We start from the raw sequence: 22,089 nt of genomic DNA, 5'->3' as shown, positions 1-22,089 counted from the left end.
TCCATTATCAACATCCTCCAACAGAGTGTACATTTGTTATAATTGGTGGACATACATTGACACATCATCATCACTAAAAGTCTGTAGTTTATACTATGGTTCATTCTTGATATTATACATTCTATGGATTTGGACAAATGTATAATAACACGTACCCACCATAATAGTGTCATACAGAGTAGTTTCACTGCCCTAAAAATCCTCTGCGCTCCTCCTAACCATCCCACCCACCACCCCCAGCTCTGGCAACTACTGATCTTTTTACTGTCTTTATAGTCTTCATAGTTTTCCAGAATGTCGTATAGTTGGAATCATACATTACGTAGCCTTTTTAGATTGGCTTCTTTCACTTGATCATGTGTATTTAAGGTTCTTCTGTCTTTTCATGGCTTGATAGCCCATTTCTTTTTAGTACTGAATAATACTACTCCATCAGGGTATACCACAGTTTACCCATTCAGCTACTGAAGGACATCTTGGTTGCTTCATAATTTTTGGCAATTATAAATGAAGCTGTTAAAAGCATCATGTGCAGGTTTTTGTGTGAACACAAATTTTCAACTCCTTTGGATCAAAACCTAGGAGTATGATTGCTAGATTGTATGGTAAGGTTATGTTTAGTTTTATAAGATACCATCAAACTGTTTTCCAAAATGGCTGTACCATTTTGCATTCCCATCAGCAATGAGAGTTCCTGGTGCTCCACATCCTCACCAGCATTTAGTGGTATCAGCATTCCAGATTTCGGCCATTCTAATAGATGTATAATGGTATATCATTGTTTTGGTTTGGTTTTTATTGCTCCCATCAACAAAAGGGAAACTTTATTGAGGCCCTAGGGCCAAGGGGTTTGGGCAGGAGGCCGCCCTGCAGGCCAAGGAGGCTGTGGAGGGCCCTTATTTGACCTTCCTGGAGCGTAGGTTGTTGGTGTTGCCACACTTCTTGCGGTACATGACAGAACAGGGATGCAGGTGGGCATAACACTTGCAGCATATCATCTTGTCGCAGTTGTACGTCTGGGCAAGCTGGCGGAAGGAGGGCTCGGTGATGCCACGACACAGATGAAGCACCAAGTGCAGGGTGGACTCTTTTAGATATTACAGCCTGAGAGAGTGTGGCCATTCTCTGTTTGCCCACAAAAGTCAGGTAGGATGCACCCCTTGTCTTGGATTTTATTTTTTTCCTCAGTTGCAGGAAATTTTAATTTTTTTTATTAAAAATTATTAGGGTGACATTGATTAATAAAATCAGATAAGTTTCAAATGTACAGTTCAACACTATGTCGTATATATATTGCATTGTGTGTTTTTTAGAGCAGTTGCATAGCCTAGATTTCCTTTTGTCACCAAACATTTGACCCTTTTTTCCTCTATCTACCTCTCCCGCCCCCGCTTCCCACTGGTAACCACTAACCCACAGTCCATGTCCATGCGTCTCTGTTTGTCATGTTTGTTGCTTTGAGTTTTATATCCCACATATGAGTGATATCATATGGTTTTCAACTTTTTCTGTCTGACTTATTTGGCTTAGCATGATTATCTCAAGATCCACTCATGTTGTCCTTGTCTTGGATTTTAGCTTTGACATTCTCAGTGGTGTCACAGGGCTTGACCTCGAGTGTGATGGTCCTTCCTGTCAGGGTCTTCGCAAAGATCTGCACGTGCTGGGGAGGCTGCTCGCTGCCTAGTTGAAGAGAGACCTGTATTGTTTTACTTTGTATTTCCCTGATGACATATGATGTGGAGCATCTTTTCATATGCCTATTTGCCATCTGTATATTTTCTTTGGTGAGGTATCTGTTAAGATCTTTGACCCATTTTTTTTTTTTAATCAAGTTGTTTGTTTTCTTATTGCTGAGTTTTAAGAGTTCTTTGTATATTTTGAGTAACAGTCCTTTACCAAATGTATCCTTTACAGATATGTTCTCCCAGTCTATGACTTGTCTTCTGATTCCTTTGACATTGTCTTTTGCAGAGCATAAGTTTTTCAGTTTAATGAAGTCCAACTTATCAGTTATTTCTTTCTTGGGTCAGGTCTTTGGTGTTATATCTAAAAAGTCATTACCATACCAAGGTCACTTAGATTTTCTCCTATGTTATCTTCTAGTTTTATAGTTTTGCATTTAACATTTAGGTCTGTGATCCATTTTGAATTAATTTTTGTGAAGAGTGCAAGGTCTGTGTCTAGATTCATTTTCTTTGCATGTGGATGTCCAGTTGCTCCGGCACCATTCATTGAAAAGACTGCTCCAATGTATTGCCTTGCTCCCTTGTGAAAGATCAGTTTATTTGTGTGGGTCTATTCCTGGGCTCTCTATTCTGCTCCACTGATCTATTTATCTGTGCTTTCACCAATACCATACTGTCCTGATTACTGTACCTTTTTAATAAATCTTGAAGTCAAGTACTGTCAGTCCTCCAGCTTTGTTCTTCTTCTTCGAAATCATGTTGGCTATTTGGGGTCTTTTGTATCTCCAGATAAACTTTAGAATCAGTTTGTCGATACCTCACCATTTTTTAAGAGTAATATTTTCATCTAAGTTATTTCAAGTAAAACATTGATATAATCTCCAAATTTTCATAATCACCATGACCATTAATAGTGGTTCTCACTAATGAGGTTATCTTATCTTTAGTCATTAATTCTCCTGTCCATAGGAAAATGCAGGGAATGAGAGAATGCAGTGTCCCGGGGCCTAGAGAAATCCCATTCCATCCCTGCCTGATATAATTATGAAGGCTTTCTGAGAGCCAGTGGCAGTGTAGATACAGCAAGCCTTGTCCTGAGCGTAAGATTGACCATCAGAGTTGTAGTGGTGGTGGCCGTGGGACTGTCGCCCCATGGCTACCTTTGTCTGGTTGGTGAGCATATGATTCCATTCTCTTAAACTGTCTCAATGGGCCAGAGTGTTATCAGGCTTCAGTTATTTCTGTGTGACCTGGTTGCCAAGAGCAGCATGTTCGTAGTACACATGGGTTCAACAGACAACAGTATGAGCTCTAAGCCAACACTGCCCTCTAGCACTTACCTAGGCAGCAGGAAATGGAAATACAGCTTCCTGTCCACCTCATCCTCCCATCCATTGTGTGAGATACTTTTAGCAAGTTATTTAACCTCTGGAACTTTGATTTTCTCAGCTATAAAATGGGAACAATAAATACCTACAGGGCAGGATCTTGTAAAGACTAAATGACATGAAACATTCCTAGCATCATTCTTGGCAATTGGTGTGCAATCAGAAAAGCTGATGTCCTCCCAAATAATTAGCATCCAAGGGAACAACAACAACAAAAAAAGCAGATCGTTGCCAAGGTACTAATGTTTAAATTTGGTATACTCTCCTACATCTTCGCTGGCATTCAAGAAATTCAGAATACACCAATACTGAGTCACCATTTTCTGCCTGTTGAATAAGCAAGATTTTTATGACAGTTTCCAGTGCCAATGATGATGCAGTCTGCCCTACTGTCAGATTTGTAAATAGGTACATTCATTTAGAAAGCAGTTCAAGATATGTATCAAGAACCTCAAAAATGTCCTTATTCTGTGATCTGTTCCAAAGACTCTCCTAAGGAAATGCCATTGACATATTAGAATTATATGTACAAAGCTGTTCATCACAGCATTCATTATTTGTAATAATAAAAATCTAGAAACAAATTATAGGAGAAATGGTTAAATACACTAAAGTCACACACACACACACACACACACACACACACACCCACCCCATAAAGTACTATATAGCCATTAAAAATCATGATTTTTTTTTTTTAAAGACTGCCAAGATGTAAAATAGAATTCAGAAACCTTCAGGTACTAAGTGGAAAAGCCAGGTTATAAAACTGTATATACAATATAATTCTAGTTTTTTATACCCACAGACTGGTGAGACTATTACATTTAACTCTGGCTTCTTGTTTTTATTTTGTCCTGGGTAATAGGAATTATAACTAATGTTTTTCCTTTTACGTTTTTTTTCCTGAGTTTTCTCTGATGAGAACGTATTACCTTTCAAATCAGAAAAATGTTATTAATCATCATGGGTATATTAGGTGTTGTGTCTATATGAAGTGGCTCATGGGATTCTGCTTTGCTCCCACAGCTGCTACTGGACACCCATTCCCTGAAGATGGTCCTGCTGGATCTACCTTCCATTGGCTCACAGGTGGTGAGGAAAGCACCTGCCAGCTACACCAAGATTGTTGTGAAAGGCATGACCCGGGCGGAGATGATCCTCAAGGTGGGGCTCGTGTCTTCCACAGAGTTTCTCTTTCTTTCCTCGGGCTGTTTGTCTGATCGCTTATTCCAAGGAGTACTGGTTTTGAAAACACAGGTGAGGGCTGATCCCCACCAGTCTCACATTCTTTGGTGGAACTAAATTCTGGTCTCATCAGATATTGTTGAAAGCCAGTGGACAGTTCCTAATTCTTCCTGACAAATGAATTTTTCGTCGTAATGAGATTCTCTTGTAATAAGATTTGGCCAAGATTGGAAGTTAGGTGGGATTGTCTCTGTGAATCAGTGTCTAAGTCGGGTCTCTCTGCTTCTCAGCAGGAATTTCCGGCCCAGCTATCAGTTACTCCCTTCCACATAAGTTTCTTTGGCTTTCTAAACTGTATTTTACGGGAACTCTGAACAGATGTTTCAGCAACTGACTCTAATCAGCGAATGGGTTTTCTAAAGCCCCATTTAACAAAATACTATACACGGGGTGATGATGTTGAGAACGTCCGAAGCCTTGGGCACCTGCATCTGATTTCCACCTCTTCTTGTTGAGAAGAGAGGGGGCCTATTTGGGAGAAGGCTAGAGAACAAATGACGCTATCATGGAATGCTCTTAAAAATTTAGGGCCTGCAGGCTCTTTGGGTCTGTCTCCCACATAGAATGACTCAAACGATGGCAGGAGTAAAAAGTAGCAGTGGGACCTGAGACATTGGTGGGACCAGGTGAGAGTCCTGCACAGACCCTGAGCTTATGGCTTGAGGAAATTGGAAGCAGCCTGATAATCAGTTCCTTCCACAGCTGGTTTACTCACCAGGGAGGAGAGCAGAGTTTGGGAATTATCTGCAGAGAATTTCTGAGTGAACTACCCCTTACCATTCTGAGTTACATTTCTCAGGAGTTGGAAACAAAACTAGTCTGCTGGAGGAAGAAAATCAGACACTGCATTTCAAAACCAAATGGAAATGAATGTGAGGATTGCAATGCCATTACTTTCCTGCTGCTTGTATATTTCTTGAATGTAGTTAAATGAAGTTCCAGATTTTAAGTCTTGAAAAGGGTAAGGCAGCTTTGGGGTTTTTGTTTTTAAGGAAATCCACTTAAATCCACAGTGCCTTTTGCTGCCCAGTCCTCAGGAACAATGATAAGCGAAGATAGAAAACATCAGGTACCACAAACCCACAAAACATCTCAAACTGTAGACCCTCTAACAGCGTTTCCTAAATGGTGCCAATATTTTAAAAAAATCACTGGGTATTTTTAAATATCCCAGGCCCTCAGAATTAGAATCTTCAGAGGAAGGACATGAGAACCTGCACTTAAAAAGCAATCCAGGTGATATTTATGATTCAGCAAATTTAGGAAATCCTGCTCTAATTGAATGTTAAGATGAAGTAGGCCATCAGGACATTTCTGCGTTTGGAGTTGCTGCTGCTTAAGGAAATCTTGCAGAGTCCATAATGGACTCTGGTCAGCTTGCAGGTCAAAAGAGATGATCCCCTGCCCCCCAATCATGAGCTTTCCCTGAGGGCCTGCTTTTGTCTCTCTCCCTTGATAGGTAGTGATGGCCCCCCACGAACCGTCCGTGGTATTTGTAGACAACTACATCAAACTCCTTACGGACTGCAATACAGAAACCTTCCAGAAGATACTGGACATGAAGGTTAGCTCAGTGTCTCGTTTTGTCCACTTGCACATCCTTCTCACACACAGTGGTCCTTAACTGGGGGGGGCAGGGGGTGGATATGGGCCCCTGGGGAGCTTCCTCAAAGTGCATATGCCTGGCCTCATGCTGCCATCTGGACTCTTGAAGAGAAGGATCCTGGGCACATTAGCTTCCTGATTCTGATGGTACCTCCAAGCCCAGTCAAGAACCACTGCTTAGCAGAATGAAAAGATGTATCAGTTTCCTCACCCTGTTTACCTGTCCTTTCTTCTCTCTCAACCCCTTCTCTCCTATTCTATTACCTTTTTTACTTCCTCTGCTTCTTTCCCAGGCTACTACCCAGGGCCAGTAACTCCCCTGAGGAAAGTGTTAATCCTCAGCCCAGAGTGATTATGCTGTTGGCGGAGCCTCAACTAACAGCATACCAGATGCCGTACTTTCCCCTAGGGCCTTCCTGGGGCCAGACTTCTCATTATCCTCCTTTCTCTTTCCACCTCAGGGGCTGAAGAGGAGTGAGCAGAGCTGCATGCTGGAGCTCTTTCGCCAGAGGCTCCCCACCCCGCCCTCAGGGCCAGAAGGCTCCAGCTCCCTGTCCCTACTGGCTCCCACGCCAGAACAGGAATCATCTCGCATCCGCAAACTAGAGAAACTAATTAAGAAGAGACTGTAGGAGCAGAAAAGGGGCACTTTTTCCCCTGGCCAGCGACCCTGAGCACCCAGCTCCCTGGAAGCCCCCCACCTCTCCTGTGCTCACCCCGACTCTCAGATTGCCAATCTCGAAACTGCCTGAGACATTTGGGTTGTTAATGTGTCTCTCCCATGCCCTGTCTTAATTCCTGTCCTAATCGGAGAAGCAAGTAAGGGCCAGGTTATAAAAAGGCAATTTCAACGATCTCCGATTCTTGCAGCAGAGGCAGCATTTGGGTGAAAGGTCCCTGCCCTTCACTTGCTGTTTCTGGGCTGCTCTCGACTGGTCCGGTTGTTGCCGATTCCGTAGCCTCTCTCTGCGGTAACACCCTCTGGCACGTGGCCCTATTCCCTACCATGCACCTGTCCAGGCAACTTGAGTGACAAAGCCTGGATCTCACCCCTTCCTCTGCCACTATTTGAGGTTGTTCCGAGTTAACGACATGGCAGATTACAGGTATAGGAAACCAGCCTTACTTTATGAAGGAAATGGAAGCAGGAGCACTCTTCTGTGTAAATCCCAGCTTGTGTGCATATTTTGCTTCTGGTACTTTTCATGACGTGGCCAAGTATTTCCCTTATTCCCCTTACTTCTCAGTAATCTCCACTTCCCTCTCCATGTACGTCTAAGGGAGGATTTCCTCTGTGTCTCTCACCCAAGAGGATTATATGCGCCAGGCCTTGGAAGCAGGTTCCCTCTCTGCCATGGGGCTTTCGGTACGTCATCCCCCATCATGAGAATGGGCAACATGTTTGCCCTGATTCATCCGGTTCACTGGAAACCAAGCCTCCATTAACTGTGACTCAGCATTTGTTCAGGAATTACGAACAATTTGTTGGCCAGGTAGGGTCAGAGCTAAGGAGGAAGATGGAGTTCTTTACAGAGAATGCCTGTAACAGGCCTCAGGATAAAATTGGACTATTAGATAAGACTCAGGATGGAGGAAGTTACCTAAAAATCCCTGAAATTTGTGACAGCCGTACAGTGGGAAACATTAAGGTTTGAAAATCTGACCAGAAACTATAATTATTTCTCCCCTTCTTATCTTCCCACTATAACCACTCTGCACTGTTACCCTTCCCTCTCCATCAGCCCTTTGCCCAGACTCAGTCTATCAGCCCCAACTTTGCTCCTGGGCCTCATTTCTTCATCACCCTCCAACCTGGTCTTGCTAGTCTGACTCATGTATTGAGCATCTCAAACTCGAGAACACTGAGAAGCAGTGGAAGAAAGAGGTGTGGCCTTTAGCTGAGCTCAGTTAGGAAAAGATGGCTAAATATGAAAAGTACAGGAAGGGAGGGGAAGGAGTGGAGAGAGCACCTGGCAACTCAGTAGATGGAGTTCACTGTGCCCAGACAGCCGTCGTGTCGCTGCAGTGCAGTGAAGTTACACAGCCAGCACTAATTGAGGTTAACATTCTCTTCCCACTTTTAAAAAAAGGGAACAGTGGTTCCGTCTCCAAACAGCATAGTCACTTCAGCCATCTGTGACTGACCTGGGAAGCCAGGAAAGCCAGTGGGCTGCTGCACCTGGTTCTTGTCACTCTTGGTGTTTACAGATCCACACTTTTGAGTCATTTTGGGGGATTCATTTGTTGGACCGCTTCATAATGGCATTGAGATGTCAAGCCCTGTTTTCTGCCAGTTGGTGGTCGTAGCCAGGGAAGTTGCTTTCTTGATTTATTGCGCTGTCAGTAATCTCCAAGGAGTCAACAGATGTCAGTAGGAGTTATGTTAAATGTCTCATTGACGGGGTCTGAATGCTCTGTGTGCATCTTTTAAGGACAGACCATGTTTCTCAGCTGGGGATATGCATCAGAATCACCTGGGTCTCTTTTTACAAATACAGATGCCTAGAGATTCTGAACTAGTAAGTCTGGAGTGGGGCCTGGCATGTAAGTTGAAAAATTCTGTAGGTGATGATACTGTTTATTCCTTGCTAAGAACCATTGCAATAGAGAGAAATTTGATATAGCGAATGGTTCCTATAGCACATTTTCATAAACGTGTATTTTTTCTGTCTCTCTAAGCAAGTGTAATTACTGTACAGTTGAGCTGTTAACCAACATGGTAAAGATTCTTTCCTGATAGCCAGCAGCTTTCATTTTAAACTTGTGTTAACAGTAGGGACCATGTCAGAAGTTGTGCTTTCCCCGTACTGACTCGGATTCTTCCTGTTTAGTTGAACCAGCCCCAAAGAGAAGGTTTATTACTGTCACTTCAAATATAAAGGGGCATACATTGGTAAAAACGGTAACTAACAACTCTGTTATTAAGCTAAACTTATTGTTTGTTCCTCCCACTTTCTGTAGCCCCTTAAAAAAAAAAACTTTGAAGTCACTTTATGTGGTTAAAATAAATATTAATAATTTATACTTGATGTAGAGTTCACTGCTGCTCTTATTATGGACAGACTTCCTGAGAGCCGGCTTAGAGGTGCCCAGGCTGGAGAAAGTCCTATTGGGATCATAACAGTGAAACGGGAACCATGAAGGACAGGGTGCTTTGACCTTCAAATTCAGTTCTGGAATCAAAGCTATCGGCACTCCTCCCTTCCTTGAAGAACACAGAACCAGTACCTAGGACTTTGCCCGCCACCCAGAAGAGGGTGCCCACTTTCCCATGCCTAGGGTGGCTCCTCAGTGCAGACAAGCAGGACTGACAGCAGACCGCCAAAGACCAGCGTGACAGCTACAGGGCAGACAGGGTGAGTGGGTCTGAGGCTGCTGAGCGGTGAGAGGGATATTATACCAGCTTATCCCGAATTTCGACTGGACAGGAAAACCTAGTTCCCTCTTTATAGAATGCTAGAGAAAATGCCAAAACCTCACAGCTGGAAATGTAATGCCACTCCCTAGGAAGAGAAATCTCTAAAATAACTAGCTTGCTTGAGGGTGAAAGCAAGTGTTTCACACTTCTTGTCTACTCCAAGTGAGATGGCTAAAAATAAAATTATGAGAACTGCATCGGGCCACTTACACAGTGCCTTGGAAATATGGGCATATGAAAAGCTGGCATGCATAAAGAGTACTGTTGCATTTTATATAGTAAATAAAAATTTCCAATCTCATTCTAGTACTCATCGGGATAGACTCCTGGACCCTCAAAGTTCGATACCTATGGGAGTTACCAGTTTCCTTAAAATAAAGGGATTGCTTTTTCATGTAAATATCTTTCAGTTTCCCCATCTGGAAGTAATTTCTTGGTACATATTGGAGCATAAAATACTACAGTTAATTAAAGCATTACCGGATGTCATTTGCTAGGATGTATTTCCTTACCGTTGACAGAAAACAGAACGGACTATAGGAAAGAATTAGCAAGCCTATGAACCTTGGACTCCGCTCTCAGCATCTGCCCTTCTCCCTGGTGAGATGTGCCCCTTCCTAAGGAAGCAGTGCACGAAACAGAATGTGATGTTCATCAGTGAGTTCCTAGCACATCCAACTGTGGTGGAAACCCAGTCTGTAAATATGCGTAAGGTGTTCTGCTGCTGATTTGGAAACCTTGTGCTCTGAATTTCTACCCTGTTGACTTTCCCTTCTCCACATTAAAGTTCCAATCACAGCCTGCTTTTCCATGTGACTACCAAGAGATTTCTCTCCTGTATGCAGTAAGTTAATCCCATTTCCTTAATAACTGGGTGGGCATTCTGCAGTGAACTTTTTGGGAAGTCTGACGTTTCTTCCAGCAGTGGAAAATCTGTTGCAGCACTGCTGTTAGGTTGGCTTTGAGATATTACCTGGTTTCCATTCTTTATTTTCACCAGCTACCCACTTTAATAGGGTAGCCAGGGATCAGTCTGGTGAGAAAAGAAACACTTCCATATAACCCACCTAAAAGAGCAGTACAAGATGATTTACCTGCCGGGCTCTCTTCCTTCTCACCTACATAGTGGAGCATAAGCAGTGGGATATGAAGAACGTGTCCATTTGTAACAAAAGCAGCCTCGGAGTGGAAACTTCTACAGAACACCTGGCCTCCAGGTCTGGTTCTGGCACTTTGATGTGGGGCAAGTCATTGACCCTCTGAGCCTCAGTTTTCAAGATATGCGAGAGGGGATTATAATCAGTAGGGCTGTGAAGTTCACACAAGACCAGCTTATGTGCACATGGCCTGTAAGCCATAAAGCAGAATAACATGTGAAGTGTTCGTTGTCACTTGCCAGGCCTGAACAAGTGGCTTGTTGGACTGGATGGTCGGTGTGTAACACCAGGTGGGTGGGCTTGAACAAAATGGCCAAGTGATGATATAACATACTCTGCTGCTGCTGTGTGCAGGCTGCATCCGCAGCAAGCATCGGAATAACTAACCATTGCCTTTTTAGGTCATGAACGTGATATCCAACTCATTCAAGAGTATTAAAAGACTCCCTGTCCTCTGTTCTCCTTCTCCTGGCAGCTGCTATTTCCGTAGCACTCAGGGATAAACCTGCGGACAGAGAGGGAGCTTCCTCCCTCCTGGTGCTGTTGGCTGGACTGCCTGTTGTGGAAAATGTAGCACATTTCCTCTGAATGCAAATTAGGTTGCCGAAGGCTTCCTTCCAAAACAAATTCTTTTACATATGGTGTCTGGTGTCCACAGACCAGACTTCAAGTGGCTATCCATGGCAGGGACAAAATTCTTTCCTGTACCCATTTTATTTTATTTGACCTGCAATGCCCAAAAGACTCGAGAGAGATTGTCTTGGGACAGGCAGTCCGAACTGGGAAGGCTGAGGTTGGCCAGCTATTGGGATTACATTGCAGTTGCCATTCAGTTTAGAGCTCTCCCAAGGCCAGCTGAATCCCTGTAATCAGCCGGAAAGTACTCATCTGGCTCTTTAAATCCTCTTTGGGTATAGAGAATGCTGGGTGATAGAGTGATAGTAAAGTGAAAACTGTTAAATGCTTTGTCCCCTAGGAATGTTTATCACTTAATCTGAGGGCTCTGGTAGCTTCTGCTCAGTAATCAAATGGAATTTGCACAATTGCCCTGCCTCCTCCTGTTTTGGGTAATTTTTCAACAAGTAAGAAATTAAGAACAGCTTCTCAACAAACCTCCCTTGACTTCTGGGGCCAAGAAAAGTATTTGCAAAGTGGGCTGCAACTTTCAGGGATACCAGGTGAAGTGGTGGCGAGAAACTCTAGCTTCTTCCACTTGTTTGTTTTGTGCTGATGGAAAAGGAAGGCACTTCTCAGGGAGAGGGGAAGCGTACCAGCTGCTAAAGAGACTGCATGCCACAGAATTCTTCACAAACTCAAGTGCTGTGATTGGCTGACTGGGGCAGCCACTGAAGAGCTTTAACAGACGAATGGAAGAAAATGTGAAATGTATAAAGAAACATGAGTTCACACGCAGAGATACCCCCACAGCCTCATACCCCTGACCTGTTGCATTGCTTACGCTTCTTTTAAAGAATCCCAAGCTTGGCTGGCTCTGTTGTCAGAGAAGGGTGCTGATGGCAGTTAAGGTCAAGTCAGCTTAGCCCTGGGCCTTAGCTGTTCCCAGCTACTGTCTGGCCTGCAAATAATATCTTTGATCATGATGGGGACTGAGAGGTCTGGGCCTTGCGATGCTATCTGCACACATTGGGGGTGGGGAAGAGGGAACTAGTTATTAATATTTATTATATCTTAGATACATTATGATAGCAGATAAAAATCCCTGTTTAGTAGATATGATTAGCTCCATTTTGTAGATATGGGACCTGGAGGGCAAATGACATGCCCAAAGCTAGTGGCTACGAAGTGGCCGAGCCCGGATTTGGCTCAGGTCTCATTCTATCATCTGTGATCTTTGCACCACATCAGTGGTTTTTAGATTTATAAGACAATGTTACATGGGACTCTCACTCTACAAAAACAGATAAAATTTTTTAATATATTTTATGAGTTCGAATAGCTTTGAAAGCCAATCAATGAGAACATTGAAACTATCTCTGTAAGTAGAAAGCATTTTAAATCTAAGGTTAGGGATGACAAGTTATATATTACCAACCCCGGCATCCATTTTATTTCTGTGTTTTGCTTTGGTTGCACAGCATAGAGAAATCTTGATTTAATTCAGCCAAGAATTTGCAAATAGTATCCATTTTGTTTTGTTTTTTAAACAGCCTTCCTTCCACGCCCAGATACTCCAGTTACACAGACATGATGAGGACTTTTTATCCTGAGGAAGACATGGACGTCAACAGCCCTGGCAGCGCAGGTTAACACAAAGAGCGTCTTTGTAATCTTACATTTGCGCCTATAACACATTTGAGGATGCACGTTGTGTTGTTAACAGTTTTTAATATTCAGTTTATAGGATAGGTTTAAAATATGCCTTCTTTTTTTTTTTTTTTTTTTTTTTTTAGGTGAGGCAACCCTTGGTTGACCTCACAGATTGCAAGGACCTTGTCAGCTTACAATCCCTTATTTTTTATTTTGTTTACTTTTTATACCTACAGCACTTGGTCTTCCTAGGTGGTCATCCATCCAAGTACTAACCAAGCCTGATCCTGCTTAGCTTCCAAGAAAAATATGCATTCTTAAAGGGAAGTTAGAATCAAACCTTTGTGGAGCTCCTTCGCCCACCAAAACATCTCTGAAGAATTCCAGGTTTCCCCAGAAGTCACTTTGGAAGCTGCTACCCTCATTAATAGCCGCTGGGTGTGGTTTTACTGACCTTAGATGGGAGGGGGAGGTTTGGCTGTGTCACTTTTGTACAGGAAAGTACACCATTTCATTTGAAATTCACCACCCACTCAACAATACATCTGATCTGACACCCAGATCCTGTGCAAGTAGCCCTGGGGGCCACCTCCTGGGTGGAGACAACCTGCCTTTAGAAAGGACATCAGAACGCAAGGCATGCTGTGTTCTAAGAACAGTGCGACTGGAAAGAGCAGAGGGAACTTAGGCAACATTTCAAAGGAAGCCCATTCTTCTTTCAAAACCCCCACAACCCCCAAATCTGATATCTGCAGCCTTGCATGGCTGTGTATGCAATGCCGCCCAACTTTGTCAGGACCTGAAACAAGAATTGTAACATTTGTGCTCCCGTTGCCCCACACTGGGGCAGATCAGTTGAAGAGGCTGCTGGGGCCGGAGACGATGTGCCCGGGGACTGTGGCTGCTTCAGGGCACCCCGTACCTCCCACAGCCTCAGGACTAAGGGATTGGTGTGGGCATTTGCTGGGCACTATAGCAGTGGCCCAGCTTTCTAGGAGAGAAGCTCTGAGCCGGAGCATCAGCATTGGGTGGTATGTTGGTTTATTTGTTTTTAGGACTTCAGTCAAATTCTCTCATTTTGCAGATGGGAAATCGAGGCCCTGAGAGTTTCGATCACTTGCTGACCCCCACTGTGAAAGAGGACTGGCAAAATCTAAGCCAGCCTTGTATGTCCCACTTTCAACTCACCATGCCACTTGCCCTAGCTAGCCTTCCCTGGAGTTCACCCTCCTCCCCAGCAAGTTCTTCAGAGCTTGTCCCCTTTCCTGCTTTGCCTGCGGAGGTGAGCAGGGATGTCCGCACTTTCTCTGATCCTGCCCCCTCCTCCCCACCCCCCTAACCCACTCCCAGCCTCCATGTGGCTTCTCTTGTCGCTTTTGTTACCATTTCAAATGAAATCTACAGCCACCGCCTCCATCCCCCCTCCCCCATGTGCATTTCCTCCTATTCAGCATCCATCTCAACTACCTTCCAGAAACTTCTCTTGAGAGTCACTGATGATCTTCTTGGGGAACTTTCATTCCTTTTGCACTCTCCATTTATTTGATGAGTCTCCCCTCCCGCTAGGAAGTCCCCCGTAGTTCCTTTGATGCTTGGCTTTCTTGGTTCCAATACTTCTTGGTCTCCTTCACTGACTTTCCTGTCCTTCTATCCCTTGACCATGAACAAGCTCCAAGGTCATAGGCCCCCTGTGGTTTTCATTCTAGACTCTCAGAAAACGTATGTACCTATAATAGGTGTAAACACCAGCTATGCCTTCCGAGGTTTTTCAGATGTTTAGTTCATGTCCTTCCCCTTCAGCTGACTCCAGTCCACTTGCATGTCCCATCATTAGCTCATGTGTAATATCTCCGGTGAAACTCAGCTCCCTTCCTGGAATTCCCCATCTCTAAATGGCACCACCTTCCTTTCCTAGTTCCTCGGTGTCAAGGCCTTAGAGTCAGTCGCCCTTGACAACTCCCTTTGTCAACCAATATGGCTAGTTTATCGGGGGGGAAAAAAAGTTCTTAATTATTAATTAAGACAACAGTCACAGAAATCAAATGAAAATCTATTTTGCTCCAACAAATTAAGACTCAGTTCCCATAAGGCCTGGGAGGTGGAGTTCAGCACGTGGAAGCCCTTCTCTACCATCTCCTGGTTCGGCCCACTGAGTTCCTCTCTGCTCTGAGGGTTTCTCAGAAAGACCTGGCGTAACCCTCACCCCACTGGCCTCCTCACTCACAACTGGTAACTGATGGTTCTGCGTGTTTCTGCTTCTGTTTTTCTTTACCTGGTAAAATATTGCTTTAGTAATACTAATTTTTAAAGTACAACGTAAGTATTCATGTTAATAAATTAAAACAATATGGAAACATATCAGAAGTCCTACTCTCCTCCCAGACTTTCTCTGTACCTATACTGTGGGGAGAGGAGTGTTTTGCAAACAGAATTAATATTAATATTAAGCGTATTTGCATGTTTTTCTGCAGTTAAACAATATATCTTGGACATCTTTTTCCTCAGCATCTATAGATCTATTCATTCTTTTTAATGACTGCATGGTGTTCTGTAGTTCAGATAGACCATTGTTTATTTAGCCAGTCTCCTATCAATTTACAAATAAGTGGTTTCTGTTTTTTGGCTATCAGAAACACATCATCAGTGAAAATCTTTCTGTAAGTATCTTTGTTTACTGGTGCTCACCTTTTTATAGGATATTCTCCTAAAATTGTTGTAGTCCCATTTTAAAAAGAGTAAAGGACATGTACATTTAAAATGTTGCTAGCTCTTGCCAAAATGTCCTCTCTAAAGATTGTTTTGCTGCACACTCCCATCAGCAGTGTGCGTGTGTGCCCGCTTCTCCACATCCTCACTTACCCTAGATGTTTTTTCCTGCTTCTTGATCTAGAGGATGTAGTTGCAGCTCTATCTGTAGAAACGTGGTAAGCAAAAGTTCCTTTTTGGTTTTCATTGCACAAAATCAAATGTGACCCAACAGTACTGTGTCTTGCTGCAAAAAAGCTTTCTTATTGAGCAAAAGACCTGCGGCTTCCCTTGCTGTCAGGGCTCCTGAAGGACATGCCTTGTTGGTTTATTCATGAAAGCACTGGTCATCTTTTGTACATGTAGAGAGGAATACTTTGAAATTAAATTAGGCATCTCTCCTATTCTTTACCTCTGCCCCTTCCCCGCCACTCCAGCAGCAGGCAGGGAGTTTTATATGTACTCTCCTCTGATGGCGATGGTATGGAGATTAAATTCTTAGCTTCTGAACTCCCGTATAGACGTTTATGATTCTATAATAGAGAAGGAACCTTTGAAAGCCGTGGCTGTCAATGCGAGAGTATTGGAATGGTATTTTTTGGTTTTGTTTTTGTTCCTTTCCTTAGTCTAAAAGTGTACTTTAGAATTTTAAGAGCCAAAATTCGGGAGGACTTTGCATACAATCCATACCATCATCATAGGGACAGTGCGTCTTGACATAAACATTTTTTTCCATTAAAGAAAAATGATCAGCAGGTGAGAATAACAACAGGGAATATGACATTTTTTAGAGACTGATAGGCCCCTGAGAAGAAATCCAAACCTTACCACTCTGGGCTGAGCCCCAGGATAAGAGAAACACCCCCTTACGTTTGAGAGAAATCCTGGTCTAGAAGCCCTTGCCTGGCTTCCAGCAATTACCCTGGGAGACAGCAGGCCCCATGGAGGTTTGCTGTGTTCAACACAGCACCTGAAGGAAGAGAAACAGTGTCCAAGAAGGTTGTCCAGTCAGATAGGCCTAAGGAAGGATGCACCTCACAGAGTCTCTCATACCCCATCATGGGGAGGTGGTGGCTCCCAAGCTCCCAGAAATAACGAAAGGGCAGCTCATTGGAGGAGACCTTCGGTTGGGACAACTAGGATCCAGAACATTTGGCACATGGACATCAAAAGCAGAAGATGGCTTTCCATAGCAAAGCAGAATAAGTTATACCTCATTAGAGACCATAGAGGTAGAAAGAAGACCATGGACCAGGTCATTACAAACCACCCCATCCTTGCTGCCATAATGTTATATAAGCCTCACCAGATGTCACCCAGGCAAAAGGGAAAGATGAGAGTGGTACTTACTCCAAAACCATTATTTCCCAGAAGTTAAGAAACTACACTGAGTTAGCAAGACAGTTTTCCAATCTTGAGAGAAAGTGGGGGCCCATGAGCTAAATTGAGTTCAGTCAAAAAAATAAGAAGAGCATTAACATTTTGTAAGCCAGAGTTCATAGTCACAAAACAATACCCATTACAAGTGTAAAAAGAGAACTAACAGCTTGTCTCCATTTACTAAAAGAAGGGTCCAGAAGGAAAGGCCTGGCTCAGGGAAGGGGGATTTGGAATCCCAAGGGGTTTTTTGTTTGTTTGTTTTACTATTTGTCTCTTGGTCTAAACTTGCAGAGTTCACGTTTGAATCCTAGGGCAGGAGGCAGGCATAAAGGAAGCCACACTGCTTCAGTATCACCCAATAAACGTAACCAGAAGGGGCAGGAGGCACTTTGCTGCACAGTTCTGGCACCTTCCAGCTACAGGACCCTGCCCCTACCGCCACTAATGGCAGCAGTGCCTAGGGCTTCAGGCAGTGCCAGGCAAAGGGCAGAGAGTCAGTGCCCACAGCAGCATGACCGCGGCCTCTTCTAGGTGCCTAGACAGGGTCTCAGCAAGGACAGCCTGTCGGAGGGCCATGGTGGGACATCGTCATACAACTCGGCAGAACTAGAGGATGGGGCGGTGGGGCGAGAAAAGAAAAAGAAAATTAACAATAGGCATCCCATGTGTACAACCAGATTTATTTATGAGCATATGAGAGACACCTTCAGAGAGTTCCAAAAATACTTGTCAGAGATTGGGGTTACCCTGCAAAAATTCAGGACAAGAAGCAATAAAATTCCAGTTAACGCTTGCAGCCGATATGACCTGAGAAAACATGAGAAAACATGAGACACAGATATAACCTGGGGTATCTCTCTGCTCACCCCAAGTTTCTTTTTTTCCCCACTACCGGCTAATTTCCAGTAAAGACTCAAAGCTAAAAAACATTTTTCAAAGGCATGTAAATGTCTTCAGCAAGTATCAGGAGTTCTCAACAGTTCATAGCTGCAAACTACAGCCACCTCTTGTCTGTGTGTAGTCTGCTTTGAATTTGGGGTAGGAGAGGAGCACAGTTATGGGTTATGGCTCCCAGGAAGGACACAGTGGGTCAGACCGCCATTGTGGAGCCAACTGGCCACCCCCGTGGGCTCCCATTCTCCATCTCTTCCCACTCGTCCCCTACAGACCCGAATCCCCGGGTGGTCCTGAAACACCACGGAGTCTTGAGGCTGCTTTGGAGTGTGGCTGAGCAGACCAGCCGTTTTTTCCCCAGGGATAATGACAACACACCCTTCTATCATGCCTTTCAGCCAAGGAGCCAAGGGTCTTAACTTCAATTGCTCAACTAAAGGCTATTTTTCTGGGCTGCAAGTCCTTGTCCAGTGTGAATACGCAGAACGGGGCCAGCAGTGCAAGTGCATTGATGCAGTTCCAAGGAGGCCATGTGCCCTAGCTCTTTGCAAAAGCCCATCTGGGTTTTATTTTGCAGAGGCCACGGCTCTTTTCTGTGTAACTAGGGAGTGTTTGGGAGACTAACTCTCAGCTTACAAATAGGAGGCCTCGGGGATGGAGCCTGAACTTGACTGGGGTCCTGGGTTTGTCACACAGGCGACATCAGCCTGACTTCACCCTAAGCTGCATTTGGTGTCTGGGTTGGTGTTGCCAGCTGGGCTGGGTCAGATCTTATCTCCCCACCTAACTTGGTGGTCTCCCAGTTGAAAAATCAGAAAAGGAGCTGGCCTGTTCTCTCAGGCCCACTTCGCTCTGAAATGGCCAAGCCAGAACTACGTTTTTCCCTTGGCTCTATCTGGATCATGCCACCTCTGTGAGTGCCAGGGGCTCACGCAGTACACCCACCTCACCAGTGGCCTGTGCACACACTCCTGTGGGCTGTGTCATGTCCACGTACGTCTTTTTAATTCCGTTCCTTTATTGAACTTGGCAGGTCCCTTTCAATGTTCTTTGAAAACCATAACCTTAATCTGAAAATACTTAAGGAAACAAAATAAAGTTCTATTTTTTAAAGCATTTTGGTTGACATGGGTACATAGGAAGGAAAGGGGGGACCTGATTCAGTAATAAGGCAAATCCACAGCATCATGATCCCCAAACACCGGGACCCAGGGGACTGGGACTGCAAGGGCCCACAGGCACTGGCTGCGAGCCAGCATGTTGGAGCCGGCAGTGTTTTTAATCCGCTTTCTGGCTGGGTTGATTGAAGACAAGCTGTTCTAAAACAATAAGCAGCAGCCATGTGGGGGTCTTGCCCTGTTCTTGTCTGACTCAACTCCCATTCGGGCATCAGCTTAATTTAGTGCAGAAAAAGGGAACATGAAGGATTGGCATTCATCGTTAGGCAGCTTTTTGCCTCAGACCCTGCCGGGAAAGAACTCAAGCCAGAAGCCAAGTCCTATGAGGACACTGGTCTCTGACCAGGCAGGGTGACAATGACCCCCTCTGAAAGAACAGCTTTGAGAAATGGCCACTCTATTCAGGCTCTGTGATCTCGCTTTGTTTTGTGTAACTCATTCCTGATTTCTAGGTACACCTCAGCTGCTCCTCAAAAGAAGGCCTGTCTTTGAACCTGGACCAGGAGGGAGTAAAGGTGGAATCTGTGGTCTTTCCCAAGCTTTGGTTAGAGCTTTTTAAAGAAACATCTGTTAGAAAGCAATCTGGAATAAGTTGGAGGACAATGATGAGCACAGGTAGTGGGGATCTTCCCAAGGACTCATTGCCCAGGGCTGAGGAAACACAGCCAACCTCCAGGGTCTGAGCTGCACAGCTCCCACATAGTTACGAATGGAGTCCCCCTGTTCTCTCACCTAGAAGGACTCATGGCATGGTTGAAGTTAGATGGTTTCTGTTGTAAGAACACCTCTGCGCAGCTCCACCCGGACTGCCATGAGTTTCAAAAATGCCAGTGTGGGCAGGATGCCTAGCCAGGACAAAGGTGCTCCCCACCTTCTGCTTGATTCCCATGTAGCTTCCAGTCAGCTCAGACTTATCTTTGAGCTCCTAGAAAACAGTCTGGACAAAGAGTGGACAAACCTGAGGTCCCTCCTCATTGTCTTTTGATTGGCTCAAGAGAATTCTGAGAGTCACAGAGGATCAGACTTTGGTGTAGCTTATTGGGTAGGAGGCACCTGATTGATTCAGGAGAGTCTATATGGGACCATGCACTCCTACTTCTCTGTCAGTGTCAGGTCCTGGGACTGGATTCCTCTTCAAGCCCCTCAAGTTTCTTGTGTGTGTATCAATGCAGGGCTCCTCCATAGGGAAGGAGGCCATGATGGGTACTTTTGTCCTGAGGCCTGAGAATCTGGGCTCGTGAAGCCCTTCTGGAGTTGGGGAGAGCTCATTCTTGGAGATCAGACAGAACTTTTATAGGATGGAGGTCAGGGTGTGGATGCTTCCTGGATCTGGTTTGAGGGCCAAAATGCTCATGTGAAATCCTGGGCCAGCTGCTTAATGACCCCACTGCCAGGAAGGAAGGGGTGCCTCAAAGATGTCCCTTTGATCTTCCCAGACCCTCCAAGGCTGGCAGTGTCACACAGCCTTGCTCATCTTGGCAGAATTCCTCTCAGAAAGTGGCAATGCCAGTTTCCCCCCAGGCTCTGGGTTTTAGCAGGTTCAGGTGGAGATCCCTCTCAAGCTCTCCACAACAATCCACACTTTGATGGAGAGACCAGCTACACTGGCCTAGTACCTCCCTCAGTCTCATCCTCCGCCTCTTACAGGCTGATGACCTTGAAGGCTACCACCTCCTTGGAGCAATTGCCATCTTCCTGGACACCTTTCCCAACCTGTCCAGGCTTCGAGGAGAGTTCTCAGGATTTACCTGGGAATTCTGGTGGGCAAATTCCCCCCAGGACACCGAGTCCTCCCTCCGCCAACAGACTACTCTCTCCACAACCCCAGGAAACACTTCGATTCCTCCTGGGATGCCCTGGGTCGGGGTAGCCTGGGGTGTTCAGATGGTGGAATCAACAGGGGTAGAGAGGTGTAGCTACATAGTTGGCCCAACCTCTAAGACCCACTGCTTACAGTACAGTACGTCTTTGTGCTAACCATTAATCCAGGGCTATGATTCTGTAATCTATTCCCACGGGCCTTAAATGAAGGAACAACCTCCCAGCACACAGGCATGTACCAGGGTTTATTCTCCATGGGGGATAGGATTCGAGGCAAGCTGCCTTATACTAGCTGTGTGACTTGGGTCAAGTCAAGTCCCTCCTCTATTTCTTTACCTGAAAATAATGAGTGAGGAGAGTAGAATAACTCAATTTTGCCAACAAATCTCTAACATCTACCTGCTCTAAATTCTGACTTTAACTGGTTGAAAGTAGAACAAGTATCCTTTGTTTTTGTTGTTGTTGTTGTTGTTGTTGTTTGTTTGTTTGTTTTGTGAGACATAGACCAGGCTGCCATTGTGTGGCATGCACAGAGCCCACCTCTCATCTGGTTAGGGAAGTCCCCTAGCCCCGGGGGCAGGACTCCTCTTTAGAGCTGGCACTTTCCATTGAGGTCTGGGCACAGTTCCAGCTTGAGGCTCTTAGCTGAGCACCCACCCAAATTCCCTAGTTTAGGGTGGCTGGTGTGTGGGGGGGAGTATCCTATGCCTACTGATAATCAGAGCTCTGTGAGAAAAAGTACTAGCTTTGAGAACAGCCAGTTCTACAGCTGGCAGCTACCGAAAGGAGTTCCCACTCAGATAGGGTCTCTCGGTCAAACTAAAGAAGAGGGGAGAAATCCCCAGTCTGTGTTTTAGGTGGGAACTTCTATTAGTGAAGAGCAGTGGCCCCCATCAAGGAGCCTACAGCCCTTCAGACAGCCCTTGGGCAGCCTGCTGAGCTTGATTATCTTTTTCAAGGTCCCAGTCTGTGCCCACCGTAGACTCTTCTTGCTTGGTGTGGCCACAGCCTGTTCAGCTGAGCAGTCAGGCCAGGGAGTGGTGTCGCTGCAGGAGTCCCTGAGGATAAACGGAGTAGGCCCTCTTTTCCTGCGGGGCAGAAATGAGAGCCAGAGGCAGACTGAAAGCCCGCCCTGCTAAGCCAAGAGGAGGTTGGAGCCATATGAAGCGCATTAACTATTAATAATTTCCAGTTGTTTGCTCGCTGGGTTCGGCTGGCTCCCCAAGCCTCCGCAGGCCGGGGCTCCGCTCTGGCTTCCACAGACCGCCAGGGCTCGAGATAGTAGCGCCTGCCGGGCCC

At 45.0% G+C, this 22,089-nt stretch overlaps 1 protein-coding gene across 4 annotated transcripts in view; it reads left to right on the top strand.

The window, feature by feature from the left end:
• VPS53 (VPS53, GARP complex subunit) overlaps window positions 1-8,953 on the top strand; it is an 89,100-nt gene extending 80,147 nt beyond the window's left edge. For all 4 annotated transcript variants that reach the window (XM_023530530.1, XM_023530529.1, XM_023530532.1 and 1 more), the window contains 3 exons: window positions 4,106-4,243; window positions 5,784-5,888; window positions 6,391-8,953. In XM_023530530.1, the coding sequence (XP_023386298.1) occupies window positions 4,106-4,243; window positions 5,784-5,888; window positions 6,391-6,561 (414 nt within the window). In that variant the 3' untranslated portion in view covers window positions 6,562-8,953. The remainder of the gene's footprint in view (window positions 1-4,105; window positions 4,244-5,783; window positions 5,889-6,390) is intronic.
• The last annotated feature ends 13,136 nt before the right edge of the window (window positions 8,954-22,089 follow it).

The sequence above is a fragment of the Pteropus vampyrus genome, unplaced genomic scaffold, assembly GCF_000151845.1.
Source record: "Pteropus vampyrus isolate Shadow unplaced genomic scaffold, Pvam_2.0 Scaffold50, whole genome shotgun sequence".
NCBI lineage: Eukaryota > Metazoa > Chordata > Mammalia > Chiroptera > Pteropodidae > Pteropus > Pteropus vampyrus.
The sequence above is the reverse complement of the archived record's forward strand: the minus strand, read 5'-3'. Positions and strand labels throughout refer to the sequence as shown.